The sequence below is a fragment of the Mandrillus leucophaeus genome, unplaced genomic scaffold (assembly GCF_000951045.1).
Source record: "Mandrillus leucophaeus isolate KB7577 unplaced genomic scaffold, Mleu.le_1.0 Scaffold160, whole genome shotgun sequence".
Lineage (NCBI taxonomy): Eukaryota > Metazoa > Chordata > Mammalia > Primates > Cercopithecidae > Mandrillus > Mandrillus leucophaeus.
Window position 1 is genome coordinate 2,316,281 of NW_012101588.1, and position 14,911 is coordinate 2,331,191.

Here is a 14,911-nt window from a genome sequence, read left to right on the forward strand (position 1 = left end):
TAGGCTCAAGTAATCCTCCCACCTCAGCCTCCCAAGTTGCTGGGACTACAGGCACACGCCACCAAATCCAGCTAATTTTTTATTTTTTGTTTAGAGAAGGTTTTGCCATGTTGCCCAAGTTGGTCTTGAACTCCTAGGCTCAAACAATTCTCCCACCTTGGCCTCCCAAACTGCTGGGATTACAGGTATGAGCCACCATGCCTGGTCTATAACTCCTTCTTAATAATATAGTGATATTCTAAGCAGTATAAAAAATGTTGGCCCAAACAGTAAACTACTCTATCAGTCAAGGTCCTACTTTCCCTTGCCAACTTTACCTCCCACTATGCTTCCTGGAACATCTGTTGCCCTTTTATACCTCTGTGCCTCTGCCCATGCCACTCCTGCCATGTCCTTCTCTCATTTCTACTTTTTTTTTTTAAAGACAGGGTCTTGCTGTGTTGCCCAGGCTGGAATGCAGTGGCACAATCATAGCTCACTGCACCCTTGAACTCCTGGGCTCAAGGCATCCTCCTGCCTTGGCCTCCCAAGTAGCTAGGACTACAGACACACGCCACCATGCCCACCTAATTAAAAAAAATTTTTTTTTGGTAGAGACGGGGATCTCACTATGTTCCCCAGGCTGGTCTCAAACTCCTGGGCTCAAGCAATTCTGCCTTGGCTTCCCAAAGTGCTGGGATTACAGGCGTGAGCCACCTCACTGGCGTCATCTCTACTTATTGAAATAATGTCCAATAGTACAGGCCTAGGTTCAAAAGGTAGTTCCTCCAGGAAGTCACTTCATATTCTCCCCAGTAAAATTTGTATTCTTCTTCCTCCAAGGACTCTATAACTTTATTAAAGCATTTATGTGTCTGTCCTAGGTTGTATTTGTAAATATATCTTTCTCACTCACTAAATTGAAAGACTTGAAAAATAAGAACTGCCTGGCACATAGCTGGTATTCAAAACACCATCTGAATTGGAATAGTGATTTTAATTTTTCCAAAGACTATCTAAAAATAGATCTTACTGTATTACACAATTACACACAAACCTGCAAAGAAGGTAGAACAGATGTTATCATCCCACCCCATCCCCTGCCACACACCACTTGACAGATTACTGTAAACATCATAATTATTATTATACTAAACAGTTAACATTTCTTGAACATTAAATATGTATCAGGCATTGAGCTAAGTGCTTTACACAATTTACTTCATTTAATTCTCAAGGTGACTATATAAGATAGGTTCTATCATTACCACCAATTTACAGATGAAGAAACTGAACTTCCAAGCGGCAAAGTTTTTCTCCCATATCTGACAGCTAGTAGGTTAGGGCTGGTAAGTGGTAGAGCTTAGAATCAAACTCAAGTCTGTCTAAATCCAAAGCACGTAGTAACTGCTACACTTTTCTGCCTTTCACCATTTGCTCAGTTGCCATTAATAAACTATGGTGTCCATGACAGTTCATTTAAACTTAGCAATAAAAAGTATTATCCAGCTTCAAAGATCCCAAAATTCACTAAAATAAAATCTGACATTTTTACTACTGAACTGTAACTGCAACAAGAAAATGAAAGAATTACTTACTTGCACAATTTGCCTCCTGCCATGTGGTATTAAAAAACTCTGAGAGAATCACAACTATTTGCATTCTATCTGCCATTAAGAGACTTCTGGCACAACTCTGACTCTCTGAAGTATTCTATAACAAAAACAAGAGAGAAAAATACAATCTGAGTATTTTTAGACTTTGCAAACAACTTGAGGCAAAAACCTTACAAAAAATAACATTTATTACAAGCTTTGTAACATTTTGTTTGATATGATCAGATAATGTTAACATTAATAATAACAATGATAATAAAGTAATTAGCAGCTAACATTTATTGGTACTAGGTTCACCTGCAAAGGAAGAAAATCTTTGTACCTAAATAGCTTGTACTCAGACGGAAAAATACGCTTTTGCAGATCATTTTAATAATGAAAGAAACTCATGCTATGCAAATAATAAATCCAAGTTCCCAAATTATTTGATCCTTATCTATTTTCTTTCCCTTGTGCCCCAAGCAAGGAACTAAGTCCTACTGACCCTTAATTCTTTCACAGTTATTTAACTCCTACTATTTACTAGGCACTATAAAAATCCTGAAGTTTTGATGATATAAAAAGTATAAAAGAATGCCATCGATTCTGGGGCTTTGAGAACCTCTCGCAGGTACACAGACAAGGAGTTATACAGTGTGACGAATAATAAACGAGAGTGGTAACTCCTGGGAAGCAAATGATCAGCCATGTGGGAGAAGAAATGGAAAAAAGGAGAAAAGGAAGAATCTCTGCTTTAAAATATTTGCTGATGTTCATTTTGGGAAGGTTATCTTCTTTGTAGTTTAGTTTTGTCATACCATTAAAAGGTCCATTTGAATGAGTGCTTGCTTTTAAAATAGTGAATTGAACAAAACATTTTATTTATTATTATTATTATTACTATTATTATTATTGTTATTTGAAACAGAATCTCACTCTGTTACCCAGACTGGAGTGCAGTGGCAAGATCTCAGCTCACTGCAGCCGTTGCCTCCCAGGTTCAAGCGATTCTTGTGCCTCAGTGAGAATCTGGGACTACAGGCGCATGCCACCACACCCAGCTAATTTTTGTATTTTTAGAGCCACTGCACCTGGCCATGAACAAAACATTTTAAAAGACTCCTTTTTAGAATTACCTTCTGAGCAATACCAGTCATAGAAGAAAATTTTCTATTATCACTTTTTTTTTTTGAGATGGAGTCTCACTCTATCACCCCGGCTGGAGTTCAGTGGTGCAATCTCAGCTCACTGTACCATCTGCCTCCTGGGTTCAAGTGATCCTCCTGCCTTAGCCGCCCGAGCAGCTGGGACTACAGACAACGTGCCACCACACCTGGATAATTTTTATTTTTAGTAGAGACGGGGTTTCACCATGTTGGTCTGACCGGTCTTGAACTCCTGACCTCAGGTGATCCACAAGCCTTGGCCTCCCAAAGTGCTGGGATTACAGGCATGAGCCACCATGCCTGGCCTATTATCTCTTCTTAAGTAGAAGTAATAATAGTGTATTAATACAAGCCTGGGTCACTAGCTAGTGACCTTGGGCAGCTGACCTACCTCTCTAAGGTTCGGTTTCAAAATCAAGGGTCCTACAGTTACTGTATGTATTAAATGAAATAGCATACATTAATCACTCAGCACATTGTCTGGTACACAGTGAATGATATATGCTATTTCACCTAGCTACCATGCTGCCAACATGAAGTGCTCTAAGTAGGTTTAGTTGGATAAGTGTAATTAGTTGCTTAAGTTGAATCTTCATAAGTAGGTGACTGGCCATTTTAAAAAGCAATATAGTAAAGCCTGTATGGATGTTCAGTGTGTGGAATAGTTCAGTTGAGGAAGATATCAATGTAGTTTTGAGAAGTTAGGAAAGAGTTCATGAAGGAAGCAGGACATGAACTAAGCCCTATATTGAGGAAGAGAAAAGGATTCGAAAATAGAAGAATTAAATGATCATGGCATGAAAGTGATAATGATTATGTGGTATTCGGGGAGTATTCGGTAGTCTACGAAAGTAGGGCTATTAAAGGGCTAAGTTAGAACAAGGTTATGAGAAGCCTTGAGGGTCATGAGAGTTAGTGAGAAATTCTTGAAGATTTTTGAGGAGGGTGTCATGAAAAGCAGTTTCAGGAATATATGTTTAGGCCGTGATATGTAAGGTGAGGAGGCAGGGAGACTTGCATTACACTACTTCTGTAGCTCAGGTATAATGAAAGGATGACGACGGCAGTGAGGACAGAAAGGAAATGACTAATAATCCAAACGATGATGAGGTACTTATTTAGTACTTCTCAGTTCTAAATGTCCCAACTGCACTTCCTTACTTAATCCTCATAACAACTCTATGAAATAGGTACTGTTAGCTGGGTAGAGGGTAAACTATCAAAGGTGACTGAGAAGGAAGAATTGGAGAGAGAAAGAAAAATAAGGAGAGCACGATGTCCTGTAAATCAAGGAAAAGGGAAGTGGTGGTTGTGTCAAATCCTGCTGAAAGAATTGGAGGTACATCTGTCAACACTGACAGTATTGGTGACACTAACAAGAATGAATTTGATGGTGTCTTTGGGTGTGAAAGTGAGGTCAGAGTGGGTTGAACAGAGAACGGAAGATGAGGATGTGGGAAGAGTGAACCTAGACAACTGCTGAAGAGTTTGGCCTTGATGGGGAGATAAGAAAGAGAGGTCACTAAAGAGCAATGTGGGACCCATGCGTCATTACCCTGATGCATGGCTTCTTAAAGCATGATACCCACCTATTACGTTTAGGTTTCTCTTCTGGACAGACGTCCCTTTAAAATGGAAACTGCCACATCTTGGTATTCACAACACCTCGCCAAGTGACCAAAAAAGCAATGGTCCTTGTTTATACTTAGACCTCTTAATACTCAAATCTATCATAACCACTTAGCAGAACCCTAACTATCATGAAGCCAGCCATTTCTTTTGATCATGCCTGCACCCAGGAAGTCAGGAGTTGCTGGCAAAAAATTAACAACACAGATTAATTCCACAGTAAATCCATAATCCTAAACCATATCCCTCACTTTTCTATCTGCTCATTCTCTCCTTTTTACAACTTTTCCACTCTCCCAGAAACTCTGATCCCTCTCCCACTCTTTACTCTCAAGAGAAGATCTAGCCTCCTGGATAACAGAAGCCTTCGAGCTGAAACTCTAACCTGCCTACCTCTACATGTAACCTCTCTTTCTACCCTCCTATTATGGTGGGGAAGGCACCTGTCCCTTTCAAGGCCCATCTCTCTGAGGATACCCTAGATCCCATCTACCCTGCCTTTTCTGGAAACTGACCTTGTCTGCTTCCCACTCCCTCCTACAGAATCTTCACCTTCTCTAAAGGACCCTTACTATCAACATTTAAACATGCCCAGCTCTCTCCCATCTTGGGCAAGAAAGAAGAGAAGGCAGGACAAAGGAATGGAGGGACAGGGGAATGGAAAGAAATGACAGAAAGTTGGCCTGGCATGGTGGCTCACGCCTATAATCCCAGCACCTTGGAAGGCTGAGGCAGGTAGATCACATGAGGTCAGGAGTTTGAGACCAGTCTGGCCAACATGGTGAAACCCCACCTCTACTAAAAATAAAAAATTAGCCAGGTGTGGTGGTGGACACCTGTAGTCCCAGCTACTCAGGAGGCTGAGGCTGGAGAACCGATTGAACCCGGGAGGTGGAGGCTGCAGTGAGCCGAAATTGTGCCATGCATTCCAGCTTAGCCGACAGAGCAAGCCTCTGTCTAAAAAAAAGACAGAGAGAGACAGAAATGAAAGAAAGTCTCTGAGTCCCACATTGCTCTTTAGTGACCTCTCTTTCTTGTCTCCCCATCAAGGTCAAACTCTTCAGCAGTTGTCTAGGTTCACTCTTACCACGTCCTCATCTTCCAGTCCTCATCTTCCAATCCCTGTTCGTTCAACCCAATCTGATCTCACTTTCATGCCCAAGGACTCCATCAAATTCACTCTTGTTAGTGTCACTAATACTGCCAGTGTTGACAGATGGACCTCCAATTCTCTCAGCAGGATTTGACAAAAATAACCACCCCTTCCCTTTTCCTTGATTTACAGGACATCATGTTCTCCTCATTCTTCTTTATCTCTCCAATTCCTCCTTCTCAGTCACCTTTGAGAGTTTACCCTTTACTTAATCTTAAATTCTTAGTGTTCCTACTAATTCTTCAGGTATGTTCACCCAAGTCATAATTTCAAATGCCATTTTTATGCCGACACTTCCAAAGGCGTTATCTCCAGTCCAGTCCTCTAGATGTCTATATTCAACCACATAGGCAATATCTCCACTTAGAAAGCTCATAAACACCTCAAAATCAACAAGTTCAAAACTGAGTTAATGATCTTCCCCCACTAAACAGACTCCTCCTGCCAGCTCAGTAAATGACAACCCTATTCACTAAGCTGCTCTTATTAAAACCCTGGAAATCATCACTACCTTTCCTTACTCCCCACTTTCAATTAACCTCCAAGCCTCTAATTTCTGCCTCCTAAGTATCTCTGAAATCTACCCATTTCTCCCCATCATGATGGCCCCCACATAATCTAGCCACTATTGTCTCTCATACCACTGCAATAGTCTAATTATAATCTTCCCACATATCTTCTTCCCCTACCCTCCCCAGCCCCAACTCCCTCCATTTTCTGTCACATAGCAAAGTACAAATCTGATTATGTCATTCCACAGAATTAAACCTTTCAATAACATCATACTGCTTTAAAATCAAAGTCTAAAATCCTTAACATATTCTACAAGGCCCACATGACCTGCCACCTGTCTACTTCTTCAGGCTCAGACCATGGGTCTCCTTCTTGCTCACTGCACTGTGTTCTAGACCTCAAATACACCACAAACTCCTTCCCATCTCAGTCTTCATGCCTGCTATTTCTTTACATGTACACCTTCCCTCCCACGCCCCATGTTCTCTCAAATTGTAGATGTCTGCTTTAATCACTGACCATTCTACCTATCCCCCAGTCATACTCAAGATCAGCACTCTTGTCATATGCATTGGTAGCATCTGGGTTTTTTAATCAGCAACACTTACCATACATGAATTAAATAATTATTTGTATAAGGAGATGCTTAATGTCTGTTTTCAGACTACAAGCTCTGCTCATTCACGCTATATCCCTAGTAGCTACCACAACCTGTACATAATAGGTACTCAATAATATTTTTTTGAATGAATGCAGAAGAAATATTACATTTTCTGATCTCTAATGAAAGGCATAGATTATTATACTATGTTCTGGTTTTCTCCCTATAGTCCTAAGAATTTGTTAATAATTTACAGTAAAAGTATATTGAATACTCACCAAATACATAACCCAAATGACTAGCACTTCACAAAGATATACAGATACATAGATAGATAGAGATAGATAGGTAGATGGATGGATCTATAAATCTAAATTTTAAACACTATCTAAATTTTAAACAAACCAAGTAGAATAGGACAGAGCCTACCAATTCAGAATCTGAGGGGGCAAAAGCATCCTCAGGACCATTCTGATAATGCTGAATCACAATGAAACTATATCCCTATCAGTTTAAACTAAAAGGAGCAAGTATGACTCTAAGGAAGAGAGAACCCCTCAGTTCTATCATTCACGTTTCAGAAATCACTGTATTTTTTACCTTGAGATAATAAAACTATATGCGATCCCTGTCCCAGAAATTCTAAAAGGAAGTGACAAGAACCTAGGATTCTTATCATGGAAATTTATTATAGTTAAACTAATTATATTGCTGTACCACATAAATAGCTTACTAGTTTCTGGCTTTGATTCTTTTTTTCTCCTTGTTATACTCCTCTCCTCTCTCAATCAATCCATGTCCATTCACACTAAAGAAGGGTAGAAAGAATGCCTTGAGATTCAGCTTGTAGGTTTCCTCTGATCAATCAGCCTTGCTCTGTTTCCTCATTGTTTTTTTTTTTTCTTTTTTTGAGACGGAGTCTCACTCTGTCACCCAGGCTGGAGTGCAGTGGTGCAAACTTGGTTCACTGAAACCTCAGCCTCCCACGTTCAAGTGATTCTCCCACCTCAGCCTCCTGAGTAGCTGGGATTACAGGCACACACCACTACTCCTGGTTAATTTTTTACATTTTTAGTAGAGACGGGGTTTTGCCATGTTGACCAGGCTGGTCTTAAACTCCTGGCCTCAAGCGATCCACCTGCCTCGGCTTCCCAAAGTGCTGGGATTACAGGCATAAGCCACTGCACTTGGCTCTGTTCCCTCCTTTAACTTGGCATTCCTTTCACTCTTTTGCTCTAAATTGCTATGGTACAATTTATAACACTCACCGATATTTTCCTATTTCCCCATATAAGGTACTTTATTTCCCCTAACTATACTGATAGTTTGAGGCCTGAATCTTACCCTTCTTTTCCTTCTTATCCTTTTACCAGCCCAATATTCAAGAATAGTAGGTGCTTGCTAAAAACTAATTTAAATGAAAGACTGAGTCTGAGTCAAACAAAATACATCACACTGGATAGGCCAGGCGTGATGGCTCATGCCTATAATCCCAGCACTTTGGGAGACCGAGATGGGTGGATCGCCTGAGGTCAGGAGTTCGAGACCAGCCTGGCCAACATAGTGAAATCCTGTCTCTACTAAAAATACAAAAATTAGCCAGGCATGGTGGCAGGCGCCTGTAATCCCAGCTACTGAGAGGCTGAGGCAGGAGAATGGATTGAACGCAGGAGGCGAAGGTTGCAGTGAGCCGAGATCATGCCATTGCACTCCAGCCTGGGTAACAAGAGGGAAACTCCATCTCAAAAAAAACAGGCTGGGTGCGGTGGCTCACACCTGTAATCCCATCACTTTGGGAGGCCGAGGACACCTGTAATCCCAGCACTTTGGGAGGCCGAGGCGGGCAGATCACAAGGTCAGGAGATCGAGACCATCCTAGCTAACACGGTGAAACCTCGTCTCTACTAAAAATATAAAAAATCAGCCGGGTGTGATAGTGGGCACCTGTAGTCCCAGCTACTCAGGAGGCTGAGGCAGGAGAACGGCACGAACCTGGGAGGTAGAGCTTGCAGTGAGCAGAGATCTCACCACTGCACTCCAGCCTAGGCAACAGAGTGCGACTCCGTCTCAAAAAAGAAAAAAAAAATTACACTGGATAAATAAACCTCCCCAAAAGACAACTAATTCCTTCAAGTTCACTCATGACACATTTTTCCATAGGTTTTTGTTTTGTTTTTTTGCAACGGAGTCTCACTCTGTCCCCTAGGCTGGAGAGTGGTGGCACTATCTTGGCTCACTGTAACCTCCTCCTCCCAGGTTCAAGCAATTCTCCTGCCTCAGCCTCCTGAGTAGCTGCGCACCACCATGCCCGGCTAATTTTTTTTTTTTTTTTTGTATTTTTAGTGGAGACAATTTCACCATGTTGCCCAGGCTGGTCTCGAACTCCTGGCCTCAGGTGATTTGCCTGCCTCAAACTCCCAAAGCACTGGGATTACAGGCATGAGCCACTATGCCTGGCCTCATAAATTCATTATTATACATGATGGTTCAACTCCCAAACCAGTCCATATAGCCTTTTAAATCTATAAAGTAGCTCAGAACTGTAGAAGTCATGTTTTTGAGCTAAAGAATCATATACAGCTCTACTGGGGAAACAAGGGGAGCCGAGACCAAGGCTTAGGATGAGTTGGAGAGAAAATACAAAAAAAGTTTCCCTGCCTCTTTTCACCTATTTATCTACTTCCTTTCACATCAGGGTGAGTTGAGCTGGGTACCCAGGTTGCTGGTAGAATCTGAGGGAGAGGAAGGGGGTTTCTACAACTCCCCCACTGGGAAGCCTCCTCTGGGTAGTGGGGAATTCATATAGAAATTCATATGCAGATTGGGTGATGCCTATAATACTGCACACTAGAGTTTGAGGTGCTACTTTTAGCCTCTTTTTAATTCCACAGTACCTACACATATGAGAAAAGCTTTGCTGCCTCCAAAGACCCACACTTTGCATCATGATCCCTGGCCATTCTGCCCACAATAGCACTTGTTCTTTAGAGTAAATGGAACCCTAAAACAACTCATCTTAACCGCTCAACACTGAATATGATGCTATATCATATCCTGCTGCAGTTGATAGGGACATGTCTTAGGTACTATGTTTTAAAGTGATAGTAAGATATATATTCCTTGCTATACCCAATGCAAGTGTGCCTCGAAAATACTGCATGTAAACATGAATTTATTTACCTTGAAAATACGTCCTTGGCCAGGTGTGATGGCTCACACCTGTAATCCCAAATCTTTGGGAGGCCGAGGTGGGTGGATTATTTGAGGCCAGGAGTTCGAGACCAGCCTGGCCAACATGGTGAAACCTGTCTCAACTAAAAATAAAAAAATTAGCCAGGTGTGGTGGTGCACACCTGTAGTTCCAGCTACTCAGGAAGCTGAGGCAGGAGAATCACTTGAACCCAGAAGGCAGAGACTGCAGTGAGCTGAGATGACACCACCGCACTCTAGCCTGGGCAACAGAGCGAGAACTTGTCTCAAAAAAAAAAAGAAAAAACAAACAAAAACACATGCTCTTTACAAAAGGGTTGACTACAGAATTTATTTAACGCAATAAATTCCCCATTTATGTAAAATGACAGATTTTTATTTTTACGTATTTATTTATTTATTTTGAGATGGAGTCTCACTCTGTTGCCCAGGCTAGAGTGCAGGGGCGCAATCTCGGCCCACTGCAACCTTGGCCTCCCAGGCTCAAGTGATCTTTCTACCTCAGCTTCCAGAGCAGCTGGGACTACAGGCACATGCCACCACACCCGGATAATTTTTGTATTTTTAGTAGAGACAGGGGTTTCACCATGTTGGTCAGGTTAGTCTCGAACTCCTGACCTCAGGCGATGCCCCTCCTCAGCCTCCGAAAGTGCTGGGATTACAGGCATGAGCCACCACACACAGCCATGACAGATTTATTTTAAATAATAACAGGCTGACTTAAAGCAGGATACAACTAGATACAAATTTATATTTAGTGCAACTATAAACAAGTTTAGACAAGTTTAAATTTATGAAATAATTCCAACCACATTTTCATGAGACTACTTGCTGTCCCCTTAATACAAGAGGAACTTTCTCATTCTCCAATCCCAGTGTTATTCCTCATGTTTTTCCTTTACCAAACATATCCGGCCCACACCTCGTGACTCCCAACAACCCTGACACTCTAATATTTTCCTAGTCTAAACTTTATAAAGTACTTAAGAGCAGGAATTGTGTCTGTTTTTCTTTTTTAAATTAAGGCCCTCACAGCAGGTACCACACAACTAGAAACACCCTCAAGGTACCAAGAATGAAGTGCAGTCTTACAATTTCTTAAAATTTTACCTCCCATTTACTTAGCGGTATTACTATGTGTCAGTTTTCTAATTTGTTGTTGTTGTTGTTTATGTTGTTTGAGACGGAGTCTCGCACTGTCGCCCAGGCTGCAGTGCAGTGGCGCGACCTCGGCTCACTGCAAGCTTCGCCTTCTGGGTTCACACCATTCTCCTGCCTCAGCCTCCCGAGTAGCTGGGACTACAGGCGCCCGTCACTACCCTCGGCTGATTTTTTGTATTTTTTAGTACAGACGGGGTTTCACTCTGTTAGCCAGGATGGTCTTGATCTCCTGACCTCGTGATCCACCCGCCTCGGCCTCCCAAAGTGCTGGGATTACAGGCGTGAGCCACCGCGCCCAGCCTATCCCCATTTTACAGATTAGTAAACAAGGACAGAGAATGTAAGTAACTTGCCCAGAGTATACCGCTAATAAGCAGAATGGAACTGGACTCCTGGCCGCTAGCTCCAGACTGTCTATATCACAAAGATGAAGTCACAGGCAATATCTCTTTTAATTCTTCCAACAGCCGCATTAGGCAGCTGTTCTTTCCACTTTATAGAGGAGGAAACTAAGGTTCTGAGAAGACAATTACTCCAAGGTTACATAGTTAGAAGGTGGTGGACATGGAACATTTCCGGCTACAAAGCTCAAATTCCCAACCACTACCAGTGTCTCCATCCCACCTGTTTCAGAAAAGGATCCTTCCCGGGAACTCCAGGAGAAGATGACGAGAAGCTATGGTGGAGTGGGCGGAGGAAGAGGAAGAGGGTTGAGGAATCAGGACCCCCAAGAAAACCAATCACACCTATATGAACCAAAGCTGTCCAACAGCATTCATGGAAGCAAAAACCCAAACCCCAAGCCCCATAATGCCACCCCCTTTTTCTGATGTCCCAACTCCACAGACCCAGTCCAACCCCTTTTTCTTACTGTTGGGGAAACTGAGGCCCCCAGCGTTGACCATCATTACATCCTCCTCCTGTCCCAATTCTCCCGCGCCACAGTCCCGGACGTGGTCCTGTACCCACCCCCACGGCTCGGCTGATGTTGTCCATCTTGCTGACGACCAGTTGGAAGAGGGGGTAGCAGGTCTGACAGAGGCGCACGGGCCGGGCGCTGCGCACCAGACACCCTGTCAGCTCTGCGCTGCTGTTGGCAAAGTCCAGCAGGAGCTCCCGGCACTCGGGATCCAGATCCGGCAGGTCCGGGGGCAGCGACAGAGGCCCCAGCCTTCCACCCTGCAGCAGGGACAGGGACAAGTCCTCCACCTCCAACAACTGCTGCTCCGACAGGAGGTCGTGGAAGACCCGGTGCGGACTGCTGCCGAAGGGGAGCGCGCCCAGGGCCAGCCCCGACCACAGCAGCAGCCCCAGCGGCAGCCACGGCGGCAACGAACACCTCCGCCGCGCGGCTGTCGGGCCCGGCTCCATCACGGGGCTCACACACCCCAGGGCGCCCACCACCACCTCTCCGCCCCCAACCGGCACCGCTGACAGCCGCCGCTTCCGGTTTCCGCGAGCGCAGGCCGAGAGCCGGGTCACGAGGAGGGCGCGTCACGGCCCCGCCCCCTGCGCGCGACGCCCCGCCCCATTGGCTGCCGGCTGTCTCCGGGACGCGGGCCTGCGCGCGTGCGGGACGCGCCCACCCTGCGGCCGCGCGCTCCCCGGCCGGCGTCAGATGCGGTGCGCGCGGGAGTGGTTCGCTGGAGGCTCCCGAGCCCAGGGCCAGCGGGTGACTACGAGCGCCCACCGCTTTGGACAGTTGCATCTCAGGAGTCCTGACCCTTGAACGCCCACCGCTCTGGGAGTTCCGGGCGTCCTACAAGTTTCTTACCTCGCTGGACGGACGACGGCCTCCGCTGTGGAAATGACCGTCGGCTGCGTTCACAGAGAAAGCCCGCTGGCCGGTGCCTCGGCAGATTTTCTGCGTGGTGTTCCTTAGCGTAGTTTTTTCCTCATCCCATTTGGAGAAAGTAATAATGCCCGTTGGTTATTATAGGTGGTGGAGCCTAGCGGTTTCCGAGCTTTTTGTTTTTGTTTTTTAAAAAACTCTCAACTGTCTGCCTCAGCGTTGTCAGATCGAACTCTCTGGGATGAGGGAAATATTCTACATCTGCGTTATTAAGGCAGCCACTGGACACATTTATGATGTTGAGCCGGCTGAGGAACTGAATTTTAAATTTTATTTAATTTAGGGCTGGGCGGGGTGGCTCACGCCTGTAATCCCAGCACTTTGGGAGGCCGAGGCAGGAGAGCGCTTGAAGCCAGGAGTTGGAGGCGAAACCCCATCTCTACTAAAAATACAAAAATCAGCCGTTGGGCGTGGTGGCGCAAGCCTGTAGTCCTAGGTTGAGCGGGGAGGATGGCTTGAGCCAGGAGGTCGAGGCTGCAGTGAGCCGAGATCGCACCACTGTACTCCAGCCTTCGCAACAGAGTGAGACCCCCATCTCAAAAATAAATAAGTGTTTGACTTAAATTTAAGTAGCCACATCTGTGTAGTGGCGACTGTACTTGACGCAAGTCTGGTCCGACAGTGGCCAAGAAGCAGGTTTGCTTGGAACTGAAGGAGTGCTAGGGACGCAGCGCGTTCAGTGCTAAAACCCAGGAAATCCTGGACAAACTGCTCAACTTCAAACTCCTATCCAGTTTCTGACATGCCCGAGGCAAAAGCAGGGGACACTCGAAAAAGCGTCCTGATACCGTTGCCAGTCTGTAAAAAGAATTTAAGCTCATAATCTGGAAAACAGTTTTCTGACAAGTAACTGACCAACCAGGTTGGTAGAAAATTACTTTCGGGCTTTGTGTCATCCTGCTTTTTAGGGTTGTAATTTTTGCCGTGTAAATTGCAGAGCTGCTGCACTAAATTCTACTTATCTTAGGGTCCTAATTTATGTTTCTGACAGTTCTTCCAAAACTTTGTTGTTGTCATTGTTGTGTATTTGGTTTGGTTTAGAGATTTAGAGACATAGTCTCGCTAGACTGCCCAGGAAGGACTCGAACTCCTAGGCTCAAGGGATCGTCAGGAGGCTGCCTCGGCCTGCCAGACAACTGGACTACAGGCACAGGCTGCTGTGCGCAGCCTGGGGGTTCTTATAGTTATTTTTTACCCCGCCTGTTTGATGGTTGTTTTATGTTCCTAAATTTGCTTTGGATAGGTAAATTTTGTTTCATTTTTGTTTATAAGAAACTGAATAGTAGGAAATTTGATTTGTGTACCAATAAATGTATTTCCAAAAGAGAAAATAAGTTGTCTTAAGTTTTGCAAAAATCATCACGTAACTCTTAGGTCTTTCTATGGGTTAGAATTATCTTTCTTTTAAATGATTGCAAGCACCATTCTGTGTTGTAAGTGGATGTGTAAATTGTTAACTTCTATGGAAGTCAATGTGAAGAATCAACAACACGTGCTCTTTGATGCAGCAAGTTCACAACCTTGTCATAGACACTTATTCATTGCAATATTGTTTGTAATGGTAAAAAGGATGGCTTCAAAAAGCATGTTAAGGGGCTGGGCACGGTAACTCATGCCTGTAATCCCCGCACTTTGGGAGACCAAGGCAGGCAGATCACCTGAGGTCAGGAGTTCGATACCAGCCTGGCCAACATGGTGAAACCCCATCTCTACTGAAAATACAAAAATTAGCCGGATGTGGTGGCGGGTGCCCATAATCCCAGCTGCTCAGGAGGCTGAGGCAGGAGAATCTCTTGAACCTGGGAGGCGGAGGTTGCAGTGAGCCAAGATCATACTACTGTGCTCCAGACTGGGTGACAGAGCGAGACTCCGTCTCAAAAAAAATAAAATAAAATAAAAATGTTAAGGAAATTACAGACACTTTCCCTCTTCCTTTGCTTTCCATTCCTGGAACAATTCAATCTTAAAGGTCAAGTAGAGCAAGAAGGCATCTGTGCTTGGTAGGGATGGGGTGTCAGAGACCCAGAGAGAGGTGTCAGACCACAGGTAAGA

General features: G+C 44.3%; 1 protein-coding gene across 2 annotated transcripts in view; it reads right to left on the reverse strand.

Annotated features, from left to right (window-relative positions):
* Window positions 1-12,483, reverse strand: part of OSTM1 (osteopetrosis associated transmembrane protein 1) — a 44,720-nt gene extending 32,237 nt beyond the window's left edge. For both annotated transcript variants that reach the window (XM_011975940.1, XM_011975939.1), the window contains exons 1-2: window positions 11,977-12,483; window positions 1,578-1,692 (exon numbers count right to left, since the gene is read on the reverse strand). In XM_011975940.1, coding sequence (XP_011831330.1) covers window positions 1,578-1,692; window positions 11,977-12,378 — 517 coding nt within the window. In that variant the 5' untranslated portion in view covers window positions 12,379-12,483. The remainder of the gene's footprint in view (window positions 1-1,577; window positions 1,693-11,976) is intronic.
* Between the last annotated feature and the right edge of the window lie 2,428 nt (window positions 12,484-14,911).